At 39.3% G+C, this 19934-nt stretch overlaps 1 protein-coding gene across 1 annotated transcript; it reads right to left on the bottom strand.

The window, feature by feature from the left end:
• Positions 1–3531: 3531 nt before the first annotated feature.
• On the bottom strand, positions 3532–16517 carry LOC310722592 (GTP-binding protein REM 2-like). Its single transcript, XM_083535175.1, has 5 exons — positions 16345–16517; positions 13493–13803; positions 12601–12674; positions 11308–11485; positions 3532–4394 (listed from the first exon to the last, which is right to left on the bottom strand). The coding sequence occupies exons 2-5, from the start codon at positions 13800–13802 to the stop codon at positions 4096–4098; spliced, it is 861 nt and encodes a 286-aa protein (XP_083391301.1). The 5' UTR covers position 13803; positions 16345–16517; the 3' UTR covers positions 3532–4095.
• Between the last annotated feature and the right edge of the window lie 3417 nt (positions 16518–19934).

Below are 19934 nucleotides of genomic sequence, written 5' to 3'. Positions count from 1 at the left end.
ACCTACAAGTAAAGTTATACTTCATAGATGAAGACAGAAAAACAGATAGTTGTTGGTTCAACGTTCAAAAATGTAATAAGTGGTGACCCGTGTCTTGCTTGTGTAAATAGAGTCAGTCATTTCGTACTAATTCATCAAGATGTCAAAGGGAACTGACTCTTTTTTCGGGTTCCACTCTGCTTTTGCATTGTTCACATTCAACATAATGGCTATACAGCTTAGCTTGCTAAATAATGACCTAAATCATCTTTGAACCCTCCTACTAGACTTGTAAACACATTCATAACCCACGTTTATCATTGCAATACTGCATATTCCGGTATATAAAAAGATCCATCCCAAACATATTGATTTTTCTAAGACACATCCTTAACTTTATTATTGAAGACTTTCTTGTGGCAGAAAACCTACTGACAAAGCAGAATTGACACTGGTCCACTTCTCTACATCTACTTATAAAGTGTAACTTTTTTTTTCTTTGATGACTTTTTTTATTATTATTTATTTCTTGCATTAATTTATGGTCCATCAGACAATAACCACAAATCAGATTGAAGAAATTGTTAATAATTCCACAAGAGGGCAGCCGAGTCCTCTTTTACAACTTTTCTTTGGCTCATGAGTAAATTCTGAATTCTGAGGTTATGTCACCACCTAGAGGTTTACTCTAAATTTCGTTTTTATCTGGACAAAAGTCCATGTATTGTGGACATCTGAGCAAGATATGAACATCACATTCCACATTTACGTCCCATTTGCTCTTATATACTCGCACTTCCTCATTCTGGATTGTACTTGAGGAGATTTGTGCTCATTGAGTCACAAGGGCGGTGAGGTTTGAAATGTATTCCAAAAGTGTTCAATAGTGTTGAGGTCAGAGCTCTAGAGCAGGCCACTCAAGATCTTCATCTCCAGCATATAAACATGGAGTTGGCTTTGTGCACAGGAACACTGTCATGCTGGAGCAGGTTTGGGTCTCCCAGTTCAAGGGAACCAAAATTGTAGCTGCAAAACTCAGGTGTCCAAATACTTAAAAAATTATTTTCAAAATATACAAAAAAATGGCCATAAAATCTTTTTGCTAATATATATATATATATATATATATATATATATATATATATATATATATATATATATTTTTTTTTTTTTTTATTTTTTTATTTTTATAGATACTTTGATCTCCATCCTCATTCAACTGTAAAGTTGGAAATTTACAATTTCATGTATTTACATGAACCTAAAATATATTTATTTATTATATATATATATATTTTGGTGTAAATGTCATATATCTTCGATTTAAAAAATATATATATATTGAGCATCACAGCATACATCATATATTTAAAAAAAATTTTTACGCTAATAAAAAATGTATTAATATTAAAATATGAGGGATTTTCCAAATATTTGGCAACTCAAAATCAGGGTCTCTCCACAGTCAGCACATCCTTCAGATTCTTCCATTTTTTTCATACCTCTCAAAAAAGAGGAAATGTAAAAGCTTTTTTTTTTTTATGTCACAACGTCCCAGTTTCTATGACTACTGTCGCCAAGCAACGATCACACAACGCACCGCCTCCTTCGATTTAAAGAACGTAAAGCGAGACACACTCTCTCTGTGTTTCTCGGTCTCTACAGGCTCGCATGGCCTTGGTGGGCCTAAATCGATATCGACATTACCTTTTAAAATATATATACTGTAGAAAGGCAAATATTTACTCCATGGTGTTTAATTCAGTTTTACAGGGTTCACTGGAGTCCTGAGGCTCTGGGATACTGATTAGAAGGTTGCGGGTTCAAGCCCTGTTATATGTACTGTTATGTACATGTGACTAATGTAAATCCAGAGGCTGAGGTATTATAATGCTAAATTAATAGGAATAATTGTGTTGTAAAATCAGAACGATAAAAATAACCTGTACTGAAATAATGACATGATTATGACTGTTGACAGAAACTGTCAGAATGGACCTGTTTGATCCACAGGAAAAGGACCGATTCTTCATAAATTAAGTCGTAAGAGCGTCTACATTTGGTGCTCTAAATCCAGAAAAAATAAAGCGTGCATATTTTATTAGCTTTTCGATTAGGCGTAATCAAAACGAACGGAAACCTTAACTCGATTTACATTACATCATACAAATCCTATGCATTACTGCATGGTTTTTCCAGAGCATTAGCGATGGGAAGTTCGGATCATTTTAGTGACTTGGTTCTTTGAATCTCTTTCATCAAAATTGAGTGATTCGGTTCATTTTGTTCCTTTTCTACATTTCCAATAAGCAGATCCCCAAACACGTCTACATACACCAACTTTGACTAGAGCTCCAATAATGAAAACATGATGATGAACAGAATGAGGAGCTTCACCTCCCATCTTTTGTCATGTGACCCCCATATATGACTCCCATAATAATTGTAATAATAGTAACAATGATGTGAAGATTTGGTTAAAAAAAAATTGTGTATTTTGTAGCCTCTATAGAAGTCACGTGATTTGAACCATTGTACCAAATGAACAAATCACTATTTGAGACGATTAGTTCTTCCGAGTCACATTAAAGACTCATCAACAACCACGAACCAGTTTCAAGAAATATTCTCACGGTCCCACTGGTGGTGTGTGTGTTTGGGGAAAATACAGTATACAGTATATCAGTTTATGCTGTATGTAAATTTAAATAATGGCTCATGTGATCTAGTAGAAGTCTTCTACAGCCCGAGTTGCAACCGTACGTATTGTATTGAACTGCAATATGCGAAGAATACAATCGAAAATGTTTTCTGGAAAGCATCTAAACATTGGAGGCAAAACTAAACATTCAGTCAGGACAAATGAAGTGGTCTGGTTGGTCAGTCTGTGAACATCTGTGAGGCAAAAAAAAGAAAAAAAAACATCTTCCAAAAACCCAAATCTGCTACATGATTCATAGATCTTCTGTTATTAATATTCGTAGTGTTGAATAGTCAAAAATCTGCTTTTCCAAAGGCAAAAATTCAGCTTTTACCTTGATGACTCATTTTGTGCTCACAGCTGTCAGTGCATGCGACCTTATATGGAATTTTGTGGGCGTCACTATATGCAAATGAGCAAATATGCTTTGCAATCAGGATACGTTTGTGATGAAAAGCAGGATTTGTAAATCCAATGGAAAAGGTTTTAGGTTTTTTTTGTTGTGGTTTATACACAAAACACACACACACACACACACACACACACACACACACACACACACACACACACACACACACTCATAGCCTCTGTTTAACGAATGATGAAACAAATTGTTATTAAATGGGTTATTTTACATTCATGGCGTTTGCAGACGACCTTATCCAAAGCCTTACAATTTTCCCAACTTAACAGTTGAAGGTTAGGGGCCTTGTTCAAGGGCCCAGCAGCGACATAATGGCGGTGCTGGGATTTGACCTTTCATGATCTTCTGATCCAAAATCAAACACACTATCCAATCACCTTCCATCCACAATGATGCTGACATTCAAATGAAGGCACAGAAATCCATCTTGAGATTTTTTAATACTCTTTAATGCGCTTCTCAGTAATGGAGTATGGAACGGTCGCGATTTCCGGATTTATCGAAGTGAACGTTCAACAGCACAGTTGGTAAACGTGAATCTGTGAGGAAAAAAAAAAAGTTCATTTGTTCAACAAAGCTGATTTCCCCAGCGTACTGGAGATTTTTTTGTTCTTCGACTTTAACAATTTAGTTCAAGATACACAAATATAGCAGGATACCACAAATACTCATGGCGACTGGACTGCCTATACTATTTGACTGAAACAAATTTGTATTTTTTTTTTTATTTTCATAGTGGAACATGCAAACTACATGTGTTCAATCAGTCAACGGTCTACGGTCGAATGCTGAACCTATACCCTAACTATTATTAAGGGTTTTATTGTTATAATATATACCAGTCTCTTTCTTTACTTCCTTCTCATACACCATTTCATTAAATCTAATATATCTCTCCATGATCTCTCCATGATCTCTCCAGTACTTGGATTCACCACCTCATTATCTTCCCTTGTGTCAGTTTTCCACCCTCTTTCGCTCTATCTACAACTCACAAAGCCCCCAGATCATGACAGGAGCGAGATTTCTGTCTGAAGAACTTTCCGCCATCGCGCTCTTTTTCCTTCGGGTAGCGCGGTACAAGGCTGGACAGGAAGCGTTTTGCCCGTGTGCTCAAGCTCTCACGCCGACCCCCTGTCGCTCCCTCTGCCCCGACGACCGCCAAAGACGCCAGGCTTTCTCCTCGTGCTGCCCGGACGGCCAACTCCAGAAGCTCTGTGGTGCCATGGTCCAGAGATGCGGACAGCTCCGCGTAGGGAGACTCGTAAAGCGCAGCGTTGGATCGAGCCTCTGTGAGACAAAAAAGAGCACTGTGAAATATACAGCAAGCTTTACGGATATTCATTTAATGTATACTGGAATAACTTTATGGCGACCGATCAGGTAGAACATTACGACCACCTGCCTCGTCGGTTGGATCGGACCACACGGGCCACAAATAGGGGTTTAAACAGTCATTCCTATGTTCCTCCTGTCTTTTCTTTTCAGCCTTGTCTCTTTTGTGTCATCTGGAACATACTGTCGCAATAACAAATTGCTCAGGCGTCCATCTGCCTGCTGATACTATCATCACAGTACACATGCTCATAATCTGGCATGAAGTGGATCAATTACTGCGAATCATCTTGAAAATAAAAAAAAATTAAAAATCCAAGACAATTAGTCCAAGGATGCCTCTTTTCTCAAATATGAACATTTGTGGTATCATTATATCATTAAGACCTGAAACTGGGTCTAAAATTCCTGAAATGCTGCCATTTTAAAAATAAATAAATAAATAAATAAATAAATAAATAAATTACTGCACAGCTTTTTCTAATGCCAGCACTGGTGTGTGTGTGTGTGTGTGTGTGTGTGTGTGTGTGTGTGTGTGTGCCAAAAATAAAGCCAATGCATTTGAAAACCCAAGATAAATGTATCCGTGTCCGTCTGGCAGAACATTTATTTATTTATTTACTGGTAAAAAATATGCTTTGCTTCAGTTTTCATGATCGACTTTTGTAATTTTGTCATTTGAAACCTCTTTTCCTAAACCAGTTCTCCTGGATAAGTTCCCCTGGACCAGTTCTTCTGAAACCAGTTCTTCTGGAACTATTTCTCCTGGACCAGTTCTCCTAGAACCAGTTCTTTGGAAACCAGTTCCCTTAAAACCAGTTCTCCTGAATTAGTTCCCCTGGACCAGTACTCCTGGACCAGTTCTCCTAGGACCAGTTCTTTGGAAACTGGTTCTCTTAAAACCAGTTTCTTGTATTAGTTCCCCTGGACCAGTTCTCCTGGAACCAGTTCTCCTGAAACCAGTTCTTTTGAAACCAGTTCTCTTGGAACAAGTTCTCCAGCTGTTTTTAGCTTCAGACCAAGGCTACATCTCCCTATTAGTTTTACTAGATCTTAGTGCTGCGTTCGACACTATAGATCATGATCTTCTCCTCGATCACTTACAGAACTACATCGGTATTCAGGGACAGGCATTAAGCTGGTTTAAATCCTACCTGTCCAATCGTTACCATTTCGTAGATTTAAATGGAGAGCTATCCAGGATAATGCTAGTAAATTATGGCGTGCCACAAGGGTCAGTTCTAGGACCCCTGCTTTTTACAATATACATGCTTCCATTAGGAAATATTATTAGAAGGCATGGAATTAGCTTCCATTGTTATGCTGATGATACCCAGCTATATATTTCATCCAAACCAGGCGATACAGCTCAATTAGCTCGCATAACTGAGTGTGTTGAAGAAATAAGAGATTGGATGACCCATAACTTTCTGCTATTAAATTCTGATAAAACAGAGATTTTGCTCATCGGCCCAAAAAATAGTACACAGAAGCTCCAGCATCTCAGCCTGCATTTAGACGGTTGTTCTGTAACTACTAGTTCAACGGTAAAAGACCTGGGAGTTATTTTAGACAGCAACTTATCTTTTAAAAATCACATCAATCAAGTTACAAAAACAGCCTTCTTTCACCTTAGAAATATTTCTAAGCTAAGAAATATGTTATTTATATCTGATGCAGAGAAGCTCGTCCATGCGTTTATGACCTCTAGAATAGACTACTGTAATGCATTACTAGGTGGATGTCCTGCATCATTAATAAACAAGCTTCAGTTAGTTCAGAATGCCGCAGCAAGAGTTCTTACTAGGTCAAGAAAATACGATCATATAACCCCAATCTTATCGTCCCTACATTGGCTTCCTATTAAGTTTCGAATAGACTACAAACTACTGCTACTCACTTATAAAGCACTAAATGGTTTGGCTCCTATGTATCTATCCAGTCTTTTAACACGCTACAATCCGTCACGCTCCCTGAGATCTCAAAACTCTGGGCTTCTAGTAGTTCCTAGAATAGCAAAGTCCACTAAAGGCGGTAGAGCATTTTCACATTTAGCTCCTAAACTCTGGAATAGTCTTCCTGACAGTGTTCGGGGTTCAGATACACTCTCCCAGTTTAAGTGTAGATTAAAAACATATCTTTTTAGCAAAGCCTACACATAACACACATCACACACATCACATCACAACCTTGTGCTCCAGAATATATGATTACATGCACATTATCAACTTGTGCTGTTAATATCATGAACAGCAGCTACGCTAATTCCTCTCCACTGCTTCTCTTTCTCTCCCCATCCCGAGGCATCCTGAGGTTTGGCCAGCTCCAGTCACGTCCCACCTCGTGAAGATTATGGACCTATGGATGATCATGGAGAAGTAGATGCCGAGTGTTTAAAGGCCCTGGCATGGAGAAGCTGATGCTGGATCTATGATGATCACAAATTGTTCTGTATTGTTGAAAGATTATTGACCAAACTCTTGATGTCACCCATATGAGGATGGGTTCCCCTTTGAGTCAAGGTTCCCCTTGAACCTTCCTCTCAAGGTTTCTTCCTCATATCATCTAAGGGAGTTTTTCCTTGCCACTGTCGCCACGGCTTGCTCATCAGGGACAAACGCACACCACTCACCTTCACTGTTGTTTTCTGTAAAGCTGCTTTGAGACAATGTCTGTTGTGAAAAGCGCTATACAAATAAACTTGACTTGACTTGACTTGAAACCAGTTCTTTTTAAACCAGTTCTCTTGAAACCAATTCTCCTGAAACCAGTTTTTCTCGAACTAGTTCTTGTGAACCAGATCTCCTGGACCAGTTCTCCTAGAACCAGTTCTTTGGAAACCAGTTTTCTTAAAACCAGTTCTTCTGGATTAGTTCCCCTGGACCAGTTCTCCTGAAACCAGTTCTTCTGGAACTATTTCTCCTGGACCAGTTCTCCTAGAACCAGTTCTTTGGAAACCAGTTCCCTTAAAACCGGTTCTCTTAAAACCAGTTCTCCTGGATTAGTTCCCCTGAACCAGTTCTCCTGGAACCAGTTTTCTTAAAACCAGTTCTCTTGAAACCAGTAAATCCAGTGATGCCTTTAGGTTTGTGGCTTTGACAGTTTCCTTCACTTGAACTAGGAACCTGTTCCTGCATGACAATGCCCCTGTGCACAAAGCTAGCTCTATGAAGATCTGCTTTACATGGGTTGGAATGGAAAATCTTCTGCTATAACATCCTCAGGATGATTCGAAACAGCACACCAGACCTCCTCACCTCACCTACATCAATACCTGGCTTCCTTTATTTACTTAAAACACTTTGTGGCCACAAATCTCCACCAATCTAGTGGAGCATCTTCCCAGAAGAGTTGGGGTTACTGTAATAGGACTAAATGGGGTGTTTTGAACGGGATGTTTGAAGAGCTCATATAAGTCTTATAATCAGGTGTCCATAAATGTCTGCATAGTATAGTTTCGAAGCGGGACAAGTTTCCTAAATCCCATGTTCTGTCTACCTTTGTGAGTCATCCTTGTCTCTCCTTGGAACCACTGTACACTGAGAGCTGGATAATGTGCATTTCCAGGTGAAAAAAAAAACTTATTATAAAACTGTCTAGACAGCTCGAGCTTGAAGTGAGAACATTCCGGTTTTCTCTAACACCTCCGAATGCAATTAACCCCCGATTGCCAGGTGACGAACTTGAGGCGGAGTTACGTGATGCAACTGAGAATGCTGATGGTGTCGTTATCGAAATTAGTCACACTCTGTCCCTCTTGCCTAATGATTCACATAAGGAAAACACACACACACACACACACACACACACACACACACACACACACACACACACACACACACACACACACACACACAAACACAGAACCCCATTATGATGCATCAGATGACAATGTGGACTCGAAAGGGATATAAATACGAGCAAGCACAGATTGCAAAACAGGCCCAGATGTGCACATCTGTTTTACTCTTCAGGTAAAAACGTACAAAAACACAGGTGAAGAGAACGAAATGTGTATGTGGAAATCCTTCCACATCTCTGCTTTCATTCAAATTTGATAACATCTAGCTGGATACATGGGACACACAAACACACACAAACACACACATTATATTGAACATGCACACGCAATCCAGCAATACATACACGCAAATGCACACCCCGAGCCAAAAACAAGACAGAGGGCTGAGAGAAAAACTGAGATCCGGCTTTAAAGACTTTAAGAAGCATAAGCGGAAAAAAAATCGATTGGACAACGGGCGGGAAATCGAATGAGAGGGCTATCGAACAGACCTCCAGGCATCCGGAATAAACAGGAAGCAAAAGTAACATGCGCAAGGGCCGAGCTACAGTCAAACTCCAGATCCAAGCAGTGCAAGTGGGAGAACAATTATTTGAGAACGAGGGTCCAAGCCGGCTGACTTTTCTGTATTATAAAATCGTTCAAGCTGTTTACACGGGTTTGAAAAAAATTCTGTGTTTGTTCTTGTGAGTTTTTCGTTTATTTCTATCGCTTCATTTAACTCCCGGTGTGCTCTAGTGTACAGGGCCGAAACGACAATAACACCGCTCGACTTGATAAAAGCCTTCTTTTTAAACCAGTTCTCTTGGAACCAATTCTCCTGAAACCAGTTTTTCTCAAACCAATTCTTCTGGAACTATTTCTCCTGGACCAGTTCTCCTAGAACCAGTTCTTTGGAAACCAGTTCTCCTAAAACCAGTTCTCCTGGATTAGTTCCCGTGGACCAGATCTCCTGAAACCAGTTCTGGAACTATTTCTCCTGGCCCTTCCATAACTATTTCTCCTGGACCAGTTCTCCTAGAACCAGTTCTCTTGGAACCAATTCTCCTGAAACCAGTTATTCTCAAACCAGTTCTTCTGGAGCTATTTCTCCTGGACCAGTTCTGCTAGAACCAGTTCTTTGGAAACCAGTTCTCCTAAATCCAGTTCTCCTGGATTAGTTCCCCTGGACCAGATCTCCTGAAACCAGTCCTTCTGGAACTATTTCTTCTGGACCTTCCATAACTATTTCTCCTGGACCAGTTCTCCTAGAACCAGTTCTCTTGGAACCAATTCTCCTGAAACCAGTTTTTCTTGAACTAGTTCTTCTGGACCAGATCTCCTGAAACCAATTCTTCTGGAACTATTTCTATTGTAACCTCAAACCATTCATTTTGGTGTGGTTTTGGTGTTTATTTAAAAACAATTGGACAAAAAAAAGGTGTTTTTCCACAGAGTATGAAGGTTTGGGTACTTTTGAATCAATTAAAACCTAAGTGAAGTATTAAAGTTTAAAATGAAAAACAATGAAAACAATATTTAAAAGAAATTGTTGAAAACGTTAAGCTTCTAAAGGCTTTTAGGATACTTTTAGGACAATTGATGGGCCGTCACTGCCAGCAAAACCTTACGTTTGAAAAGATTTTTGTCCAAGAATATATATTCAATTATTCCCAACAGTCTACTCTTTTCATTTCATAGCTTTTTTTCTGTCTGATTAGGTTTAAATTTCTATCCAATCAGATTTCTGCCATCACATCATGTATTGCCGGGGTCAAAGGGATCTACCTTGAGCCTTAAGTATCAGCAGTGTGGGCACCTGTAGCTTCAAATACATGATGCTTGAAGCTGTTGCATTAACCAGTTAGATTTCACTCTGAAGCCATCTAGCAGGTGTACAACAACATCAGCAGTTTCACGTCCTTTGATTGGATGGTCAGAGAGCACACTAGTCAGAGCTCACAAACTACATTTGTAACAAACTGCACAAGCTCAAATCTATTCATTGGATTTAATAGCTGTTATTTATTCCACAATGGCCGACAGAGGAGATTCGGACGCTGAAAAGGACATTTACAAGATGGACTTTAAAGAAATACTGGACATCCTGAGGAAAAGTCAGCCGAAACAGTTCCGACTGTTTGTTTTTTCGTTAAACAGTTATACTTTTTTGTATTTTATTTCCTGTAGAATTTCAACAAACACAATAAAACACACAATTTGCCTTCATTTGAAATCCCCAGGAAAAATGCATGGAAAAAAACGGGGACATTTTATAAGGTTAATATCGATGCTTTTGCTAAAGGTGATGTTTGTGGGCAGTGTGGCTGTGGCTACAGTGAAAGGAGACATGTTGAATTGTGTTCAATGGATTTCTTGCTTTAGTAATGCCATTCATTCTCGCTTTATGAGATTCCTGTAATGCAGCGCTCTGTTCTACTGCGTTTCTCTATAAAATTGATGGTTTCTATAGCCGTTGCTTCATAATACACTACTTTCTTTTGGCTTCTCCCATTAAGGGTCACCACAGGGGATCATTCCATATTCATGATCCGCATGTTTGATTTGGCAAATGTTTTTACGCTGGATGCCCTTCCTAACACAACCCTCCCCATTTATCCGGGCTTGGGTCCGGCATTAAGAGTGCACTGGCTTGTGCAACCCTAATGGCTGGGGTAGATTCCCTGACCGGGGATCGAACCCGGGCTGCAGCGGTGAGAGCGACGCATCCTAACCACTAGACCACCAGGGTGAAGCTGGTGCTTTATAATGAAGGTATTAATTAAGAGGTGGATTGATTCAGGTAGGACACCACTGAAGGCCTGGGTGTGAAATGCAAACAAACAAATGTCATCTGTATTACATTGTCATTGTCGAGCCTTTTAAAGTCAACCACTACTTGATGTGTTTTCAGCAAAAGAGCACTTCTGGAGGGTCTCTCTATAAAGGAACATGCACAAAATAACTTTCTGAGTCACAGGGAGTTACTGGATTATGTCACATTACCATGTAAAACCTCTGAATCCTCATCCAAATAGAGCATGAGACAAGACAACACTCTTCAAGGAGTGAGTCAGAAGGACGTACCCTCCGTGCTGACTTCTCGTGAACGGACCAAGTCGCTCTTGTTGCCCACGAGGATGATCGGAGTCTGAGGTTGGTTTTCCCTGAGGAGAAGGCGGAGCTGAGCCGTGCGGTGGAAGCTGCGCCGGTCTGTCACCGAAAACACCAACAAACATACTTCACACACCAGCGTGGACAGATCCTGCAATAGAACCAATAGGTTATACTCAAACTTGACCAATGGGATTCAGGAACATTTTGTCCTCAAAGTTGACGTGTTAGAAGCAGGAAAAATGGGTGAGCGTAAGGATTTGTGCAAGTTTGACAAATTGTGATCGGCTAGATGACTGGGTCAGGGCGTCTCCAAAACTGCAGATCTTGTGGGATGTTTTCGGTCTGCAGTGGTCAGTATCTATCAAAAGTGGTCCAAGGAAGGAACGGTGGTGAACCGGCGACAGGGCCATGGGTACAGTGGGCGCGAAGGTTGGCCCGCGTGGTCCAATCCAACAGATGAGCTCCTGTAGCTTAAATTAATGAAGAAGTTGATGCTGTTGATGCTTTGACGGGTCACGAATGTTTTAGCAGCTAAGGGGGGGCCGACACAATATTAGGCATGTGATTATAATGTTATGCCGTATATATTGGGTGAGTGTTCGGGTGTTTTACTCGAATTACTAGACCTAAACCGGTTCCAGCATAACAATGCCCCTGTGCATAGAGTGGAAGATCTTCTGTTATAGAACTCAACCCTTTGGAATAAATTGGAACTCTGAATGTACCTCAGGCCTCCTCAGTTCCTCACAGAAATCAATACCTGACTTTACTAAACACCCTTGTGGCTGAATAAAATCTTATAAATCTTTATAACACTCCATCTAGTGGAACATCTTCCCAGAAAAGTGGATGAAGGCTAAATGTGGAATGGGATTTTCAAAAAGCACATAATCGAATCCACACACTTTTGTTTATATACAGTACTTCATCTAACTTCTAACTTAGCTTTATCTAATGCCCAATCATAGCAGGTTTTCCTCAATGCTTTGAACCTTCTTGCTGAGAAAAATAGCATTACAGGCCTTCAAAGCGAAACATCATGCCATCGATCAAGACATCTGTGGAAATAAACATTATGAAAGACACAATCCAAGCAATGCAAGCGCTGACATGTCTACAACTTCTACAGTGTCTCTACAGTCATTTTACAAGCGTACAAGTGACAATATAATAAATGATGAATTGAATATATATTTTGCATACTGCCATGGAGCACATATGTACGTACGCCTTTTCCGAAGTAGTCATCGAATTTCATCTCACCTGTCTCCAGTTATCAAAGATGAAGACGGTGCTCTCCTCGTTGTCCACGGTAACAATGCGAACGTAGCCCTCGCCTGTGAGGCGAACACAAACAGGCACAAACAAAAGTCGTGACCCGAGAGAAACGGCTCCTGAGAGACTGGTGTTTTTTTTCTTTCTTTCGCTTCTCTCTCCAGGCGCTTATGTAACTGCAATAAGACCCCCACCGAGCACAGAAAAACAAACATCAAAAACTAACATCTTTTCTAGGCTGTTCTGCTCTCCACTGTGTTAACAATCATGGTTGTGCTTGATGCTGTTTACCGAACGGTTGGGGAGGCCATAGGAAAAGCATCTGTTTGAAAATAAACATGTTTGCAGATAGACAATGCTTCCTTGTCTCATATATGTGGATGGGTGTTTGAGGAACGGGATCACTTTCAAGCTTGAGGTCAATTGTTTCCTTTGAAAAAATGGCACCACCATTATCATTATATATATATATATATATATATATATATATATATATATATATATATATATATATATATATATATATATATAGATAGATAGATAGATAGATAGATAGATAGATACATATATTAGTGTCTATCTATCTATCTATCTATCTATCTATCTATCTATCTATCTATCTATCTATCTATCTATCTATCTATCTATCTATCTATCTATCTATCTATCTATCTATCTATCTATCTATCTATCTATCTATCGGCAAACACAATCCAACCCAGCTATTAGTATCGGTAAACATATCAACCAGAATGAAAGATGACCCTATGAAAAATATAAAAAAATCTACAATTAGCACAATTAGCGTTAAACATTACGTAAAATTGATCGCAGTGCATTACTGGTTGAAATGTATATATATATATATATATATACATACCGTCCGAGTCCACGGATGCAGTTCTGTCCATTTCCCCAGTGAGGGCGATAGCGAGCGACGTTTTTCCCACTCCATTCTGGCCCAGCAGGGCGATCCTGAACGGGCCACCGCGTCTGTCTTCGACATCATCTCCCGCTGCTTCATCCTCCGCTGGAACGAAGCTGACCGGTCGAGGCGATGCCGCTTCAGTTACTCCGATTTCGGGCGTCCAGTCGCAGTCATCGTTAACGGCTTCTTCCCGACGGAGCTGGTATTTAAACGGAACTGGTGTGCTTCCTCTACGAAGTGGTGGGGCGCTGGACAGAGTCATGCTACGCAAAATTTAAAAAGTAGAAAACAAGGTTGCAGGGGGAACGGTAAAACCCGACAGGAAGCATTAATCATGCACACAGCATCAGTATCAGATCAATACCAGCAAAGAAATGGATGATATACATTATATGGACACCAGAGGGACAATGAGTCCCCATTTGCTCTTATAATACCCTCCACTCTTCTGGGAAGGTGGTCCATTAGATTTTGCTGAGATTTGCGCTCATTCAGCAGGTCGGATGAGGAGGCCTGTGGTGCCATTTCAAGTCATTCCAATAATTTTCTCGGCTTAATCACGAGCGTATTCTGTGCCTTTTTGTGGGTTGTGACAGCCTGATTGTGTTTGTATGAGCCTCTTTTTATTGACATGCCCCCAATGCTCCTTCAGTTCACCCCCATCTCGGGCTGTTTCGGGAAAAAAAAAAAGAAACGCCAACAAGAGCTTGGAACACCTGGATCATTTTACGGTGCTTTGCTTCAAGAAAACCTCATAATGACAAGAAGAAAAAACAGTCAAACCAGAATATTTTCAATATGAAGCAAATTTATTATCGGTCCAGAAGGACAAATCTGGATGATGAGTTTTGAGCACAAATCTTGTGAAACTCCATATCACAGGTAAGCAATTTGGACTTTTTACGGTACCCTTTTTGGAGGCCTTTCCTGTCTGTCGTTTCATAGACACCCGAACGTCTTGACCATTTGACTGTGCTATTTGATTCTGTTCGATCATTCGAATGCCCCACCCACCTGATCTTGATGCATCTTTCCACCCCTTTTAATCGTTATTCTCAGTGCCCGAATTGAGGGGGGGATCCGGGACCACCCCATAAGGCATTAGGGACTCCCAAATGACAAAGATTACACAACAACTGGGGACCCCATAAGACTTGACTTAATTCGGGTTATTCTGGGTTATTCTAATGGTAACGATTAGGTGGGTTGGACTTTCGAATTGATTTCCGCCCAAAGCCCCGCCTCCAGGATCAAACACATTCAAGCCCATCGGAAGTCAGTTTTCCAAATAATTACTATTATATAATTATATTATAATTATTATTATTATAAAATGTGCAATACTTCCCCACTTCTGATAATAACTGTTTTGCACTCAAGATTCAACTGTATATAATGTTTTATTTTATATTATTTATATGTATTTATCTTTTGTTTATTCTTTCGTGTGATCTGGAATTTCCTTATTGCTGCTGGAGCCACCCAACAAATTTTATTGTATCACTACAATAACAATGAAGTCTCTTTATTATTATTATTAAATGGAGATGGCAGGATCTACTGTACATATCTTCCAGGTTATTTGTGGAAATTAGGAATAACAATGATTAATAGACGTGACACTCTGCAGCTCTCCTCAGCAGATTGTCAGGTTTTATATTAAAGATTGACACGCAAGGGCAGATCACGTCCAGAAAATTCCTCGTTTGTGATCATGCTCGTTTTCCGTCCTCCGTCATGCAATCCTGCCACGCTTCTCCTCATCCTTCCATCGTGTCGAGCTTCAGCGTCGAGGTGACTCACCTTCTGTAGGTGGAGAAATTGCACCTTCTCACACGCCTCGAATCGCTGCGTAATCTCACCTGCTGGACTGCAGCTAGGAAATTCTGCTGTAATCGTAAACAGCGTCCCGTACCCATCCCAGGACTTTCCATCCTTCCTACATACTGCTGTATGTAGAACGAGACGATCATTTCGAATGAGTTGTGACTTCTTTTTTGGTTTCACGTCCTTTTTAGGATTTTTTTTCTTGCCACTTGGGTCATTATTTAGAGATTCAATGATACGGCTGGATTTCTGTGAAACTGCAAGATCTTATTGGTGATAGTGTCCGATAGAAAGAGAAAGAAAAAGCATGAGCTCTGGATGAAAAACCATATTTATTGGCTAGAAAATATCCTCCATCCTACCATGCAGGTAAATGCATTACATGACTATGAAGATCTCAGAAGAGCTCAGAGGAACATGACTGGAGACAACCAGGCTTTTATCTAAGGGAGAGAGAGTGAGGACAGGGGATGTTGTAACCTCTCCATCTCTCTCTTTTTTCTCTTCTCTCTCTCTCTCTCTCTCTCTCTCTCTCTCTCTCTCTCTCTCTCTCTCTCTCTCTCTCTCTCTCTCCTATTGGTCATAGTGTCCAAGAGCGAGAAAGAGAGATGAGCTTTGGATGTGAAAGAATATTTTTTACGCTCAATAAAACAATGCAGGTAAAATAATTCAGAACTAGAGGACTATGAAGATTTCAGTAGATCTAAAAGGAACATGATTGGAGACCACCAGGCTTTTATCTATTACCCTTGGAAAAAGGGAGGACTAGCTGTAACCTATCCATCCTTCACTCACCCTCCTTCCAAAACTTCACCTTCTTAATAATCTTCACTATCAAACAGTAACTTCATCTTTCTATGATTTATTCCCCCCCCCCTCCCCCACAACCAATTACCCCTTCTTCTTCTTCTGTTTTTTTTTTTTTTTTTTTTTTTGGAGGACAAATGAAGGAGCTACATTTTAAAAAACTCACTTACCTCGACCCAGGACCTTCAAAACACCCATCAGAGATGCTCTGGCTCAGCTCCCTCTCTCTCCGTCTTGCGCTTCAGTTTGGAGCGGCTCAAGCGCGCTCCCCCCGCCCCATTATCGTGCGCGCTCCCGTGGGCGCGCACACGCCCACCAGGTCCACCTGATCCGCGCTCACGACTCGGCGCCGCACCTCTCTCTCTCTCTCTCTCTCTCTCTCTCTCTCTCTCTCTCTCTCTCTCGCCTTTAATCTGTAAAGAAGAACCAAAAGTTCTGTTGTATTTATAAAACATTATTATTACTATTATTATTACAATTATTAAGCAATGGAACAATAGAAACAATAAAATCCCCAGCAGGTGTTTATAACAAATGTTATTTATATATACTCTAATATACCCTTATTATATATATATATATATATATATATATATATATATATATATATATATATATATATATATATATATATATATATTTATATATTTATATATATATTTATATATACTATATTTTTTTGTATAATAAAATATTCTTACTTTTTTTTAACCCCTTCTAAATGAGATTAGTTATAAAAAAAAAGGAATCAGTAGGGGGCAGCAGAGAGCAACTTCGAGAGTGAATACAGTGTGAATACAAGCCCACGTTTTTGACACGAGTTTGATAATGACGTGATCCAGGACGTTTTTGAGGACCAGGTCGCCCTGCCACACATTAAAGTGAGGCAACAAGACCCAGTAGTGACAAAAATAAATAAATAAATAAATAAAAAGAATGAGATGTAAGCCAGTAAGCCATAAAAGGAACAACCCCTGAGATGGCATAGGGAAGAAACCTTGAGAGGAACCAGTCTCAAAAGGGTGGCACCAGATGTCTGTCTGTCTGTCTGTCTGTCTGTCTGTCTGTCTGTCTGTCTGTCTATCTATCTATCTATCTATCTATCTATCTATCTATCTATCTATCTATCTATCTATCTATCTATCTATCTATCTATCTATCTATCTATCTATGGTCAATTAAACCTAGTTAATGGATGTTCTGATTTACCAATAACATCCTGTACACATCACAGAGCACTGTACACTAGTCAGGGCAGTTGTGGCTGTTTTTAGTGAGTCAGATCATTTGGCTCTGCTCACCAGGTCTTTCTGCTCATTGCTATGCCATTTCTGTAACCAGTGAGTCATTTCATTTGTCTAACTGCAGCTGGAACTGGCTTAAAGGTGTACATGCAGGTGTACTGGCTGCCCCTGTGTGAATGTGTTGGATTAAAGCTCTATCCAGAGTGCATTCCTGACTCACACCATAGATCCACCATGATCCTGACCAGGATTAATCAGCTACTGAAGCTGGGGGAACGAATGAATGTCGTAAAATCATAAATATAAAGGAAGTTAAAATAAACAGTTATATACAAATATAAACCGCTGTAATTTATAGTGTATATCATTATTGTTAGTGTGCTTCATAGGGAGTCATTTCAATTAGGATTATCAATCAATTAACTATCTATCTGTCTGTCTGTCTGTCTGTCTGTCTGTCTGTCTGTCTGTCTGTCTGCCTGCCTGCCTGCCTGCCTGCCTGCCTGCCTGCCTATCTATCTATCTATCTATCTATCTATCTATCTATCTATCTATCTATCTATCTATCTATCTATCTATCTATCTATCTATCTATCTATCTATCTGTGTCTCTGTCTGTATATATATATATATATATATATATATATATATATATATATATATATATATATATATATATACACACCTCCATTCCTCCATCCTTATCTATCTATCTATCTATCTATCTATCTATCTATCTATCTATCTATCTATCTATCTATCTATCTATCTATCTATCTATCTATCTATCTATCTATCTATCTATCTATTTATTTATTTATTTATTTATTTATTTAAATAACTGGCTCATCCAATGAACCTCACAACAGAACTCTGATAAAACCATAACCATTTTGCCTCATACACACAATCACACACCTATTGCAAGTTTGATGGAATAAAAAGGTCAGAAAGCACCAGGCTTGTTCAAGAATCACACATTACTATTTTCTACATTTTGGACAATTTGTTCCTGACTCTCCTCCACCTCCTTCTTCCTCCCTCGCTCCTGTCTATCCATTCATTTCACTCATTTTCACCCATTATATCTAATATTTCTATCATTACATTGTGCCTGCATGCCGATTGCACATACGGAATTTGTTCTGGCTTCTAACTCTTGTGTGTATGTGTGCATGTGGTGGTGTGTGTGTGTTTGTGTGTGTTGTAACACTGCGTATGTCCTGACCACAAAGGCCCCTTTTCCAAAGCACTCCAGCAATGAGCTGACCGAGTCCTATTATCCCCCTAATCCCTACGCCAATGTAGAGAGAAAGAGAGAGAAAAAAGAAATAGAGAAAAAGAGATAGATAGATAGAGTGAGAGAAAGGAGGGAGGGCTGACAGTGAGGTCATCCTGCCCTGGTCTTCATTAGATACAGAAAGAGAGTGAGATTTTTTTGGTAATGGAAACTTTTCACAAGCACGAATGTGGACACAGAATAAATACACAGAAATGAAATGTACTCAAAATCCATTTATTCAAGACACATTAAATATATCTGGATAAAAAAAAAAAATAGAAATGCCGTCCACACTCGGAACCGATTGTCATATAAGTGTATGATTCTCTGTTATATCAGCACTAGAGCAGAAAACCATATGGTAGTACATAAGTACATGACCTATTCAATAAATAAAACCCACACAGAATAAAATGAGGATCCAAATGGAAAAAAAGATCACATAATTATTATTAATAATAATAATAATAATAATAATAATAATAATAATTGTAATAAATAAATTACAGAAATTAGTATTATTCGTGTACAGATTTCTAAAGAAAATGCGAAAACGACTCCTTGAAAGATAGCAATGATCAAGCTTTAAAATATCTCTTAAAATAATAATAAAAAAAACATAAATAAATAAAAAAATCAGTAACCCACAGCGTCCAGCTCTGTGTATCCTTTTTTTTTTTTTTTTTTTTGTGATCAATTTGGTATTGTTCACTCGTTTCTTTCCATTCTTTTCATCCAAAAGACAAAGTCACACAATAAAAGCAGTCTGCAATTCCCTCTTGATTATGTTGACACCAAAAGTATTGGGACACCTTCTTTTTTTTCCAGCCGTGTCGGCATCTTCGCCGAACTGTTCCACCAAAGTTGGAGGCGCACCATTGTATGAGATTAAATTTTCCCTTTAGTTGATCCTAGAACAGCGGAACCTTTTTTTGCGCCACGGACCGGTTTAATGTCAGACAATATTTTCACGGCCCGGCCTTCAAGATGTGGTGGATAAACACAACAAAATAAAATGATACGACCATAAAAACTGGTATTTTCTAAATATAATAATAATCGTGAATGTGAGTGTTGTTTTTTGTTCATTTTGCTCACTTGGGGGTTTTAGTTTAGCGGTAATGTATTATGTGTTAGCGGCCGGAGCCCCTTTAAGAAGGTAGTGGATGGAGGTAAGACATGTGACCAAAGCATCATGACATGCATCGAGAGTGAGTCGTAGACAGATGTGGCG

This window comes from Silurus aristotelis (assembly GCF_946808225.1).
Source record: "Silurus aristotelis genome assembly, chromosome: 29".
Taxonomy (NCBI): domain Eukaryota; kingdom Metazoa; phylum Chordata; class Actinopteri; order Siluriformes; family Siluridae; genus Silurus; species Silurus aristotelis.
Note: the sequence above shows the minus strand (reverse complement) of the source record. Positions and strands in the feature narration are given on the sequence as shown.

Coding starts and splice junctions, on each gene's coding strand:
- LOC310722592 (XM_083535175.1), bottom strand. CDS start 13,802: ATGACTCTGTCCAGCGCCCCACCACTTCGTAGAGGAAGCACACCAGTT. Junction 12,675..13,492: donor TGCATCCGTGGACTCGGACG/GTATGTATATAT, acceptor TTCGCCTCACAG/GCGAGGGCTACGTTCGCATT. Junction 4,395..11,307: donor ACGAGAAGTCAGCACGGAGG/GTACGTCCTTCT, acceptor TTTGTCTCACAG/AGGCTCGATCCAACGCTGCG.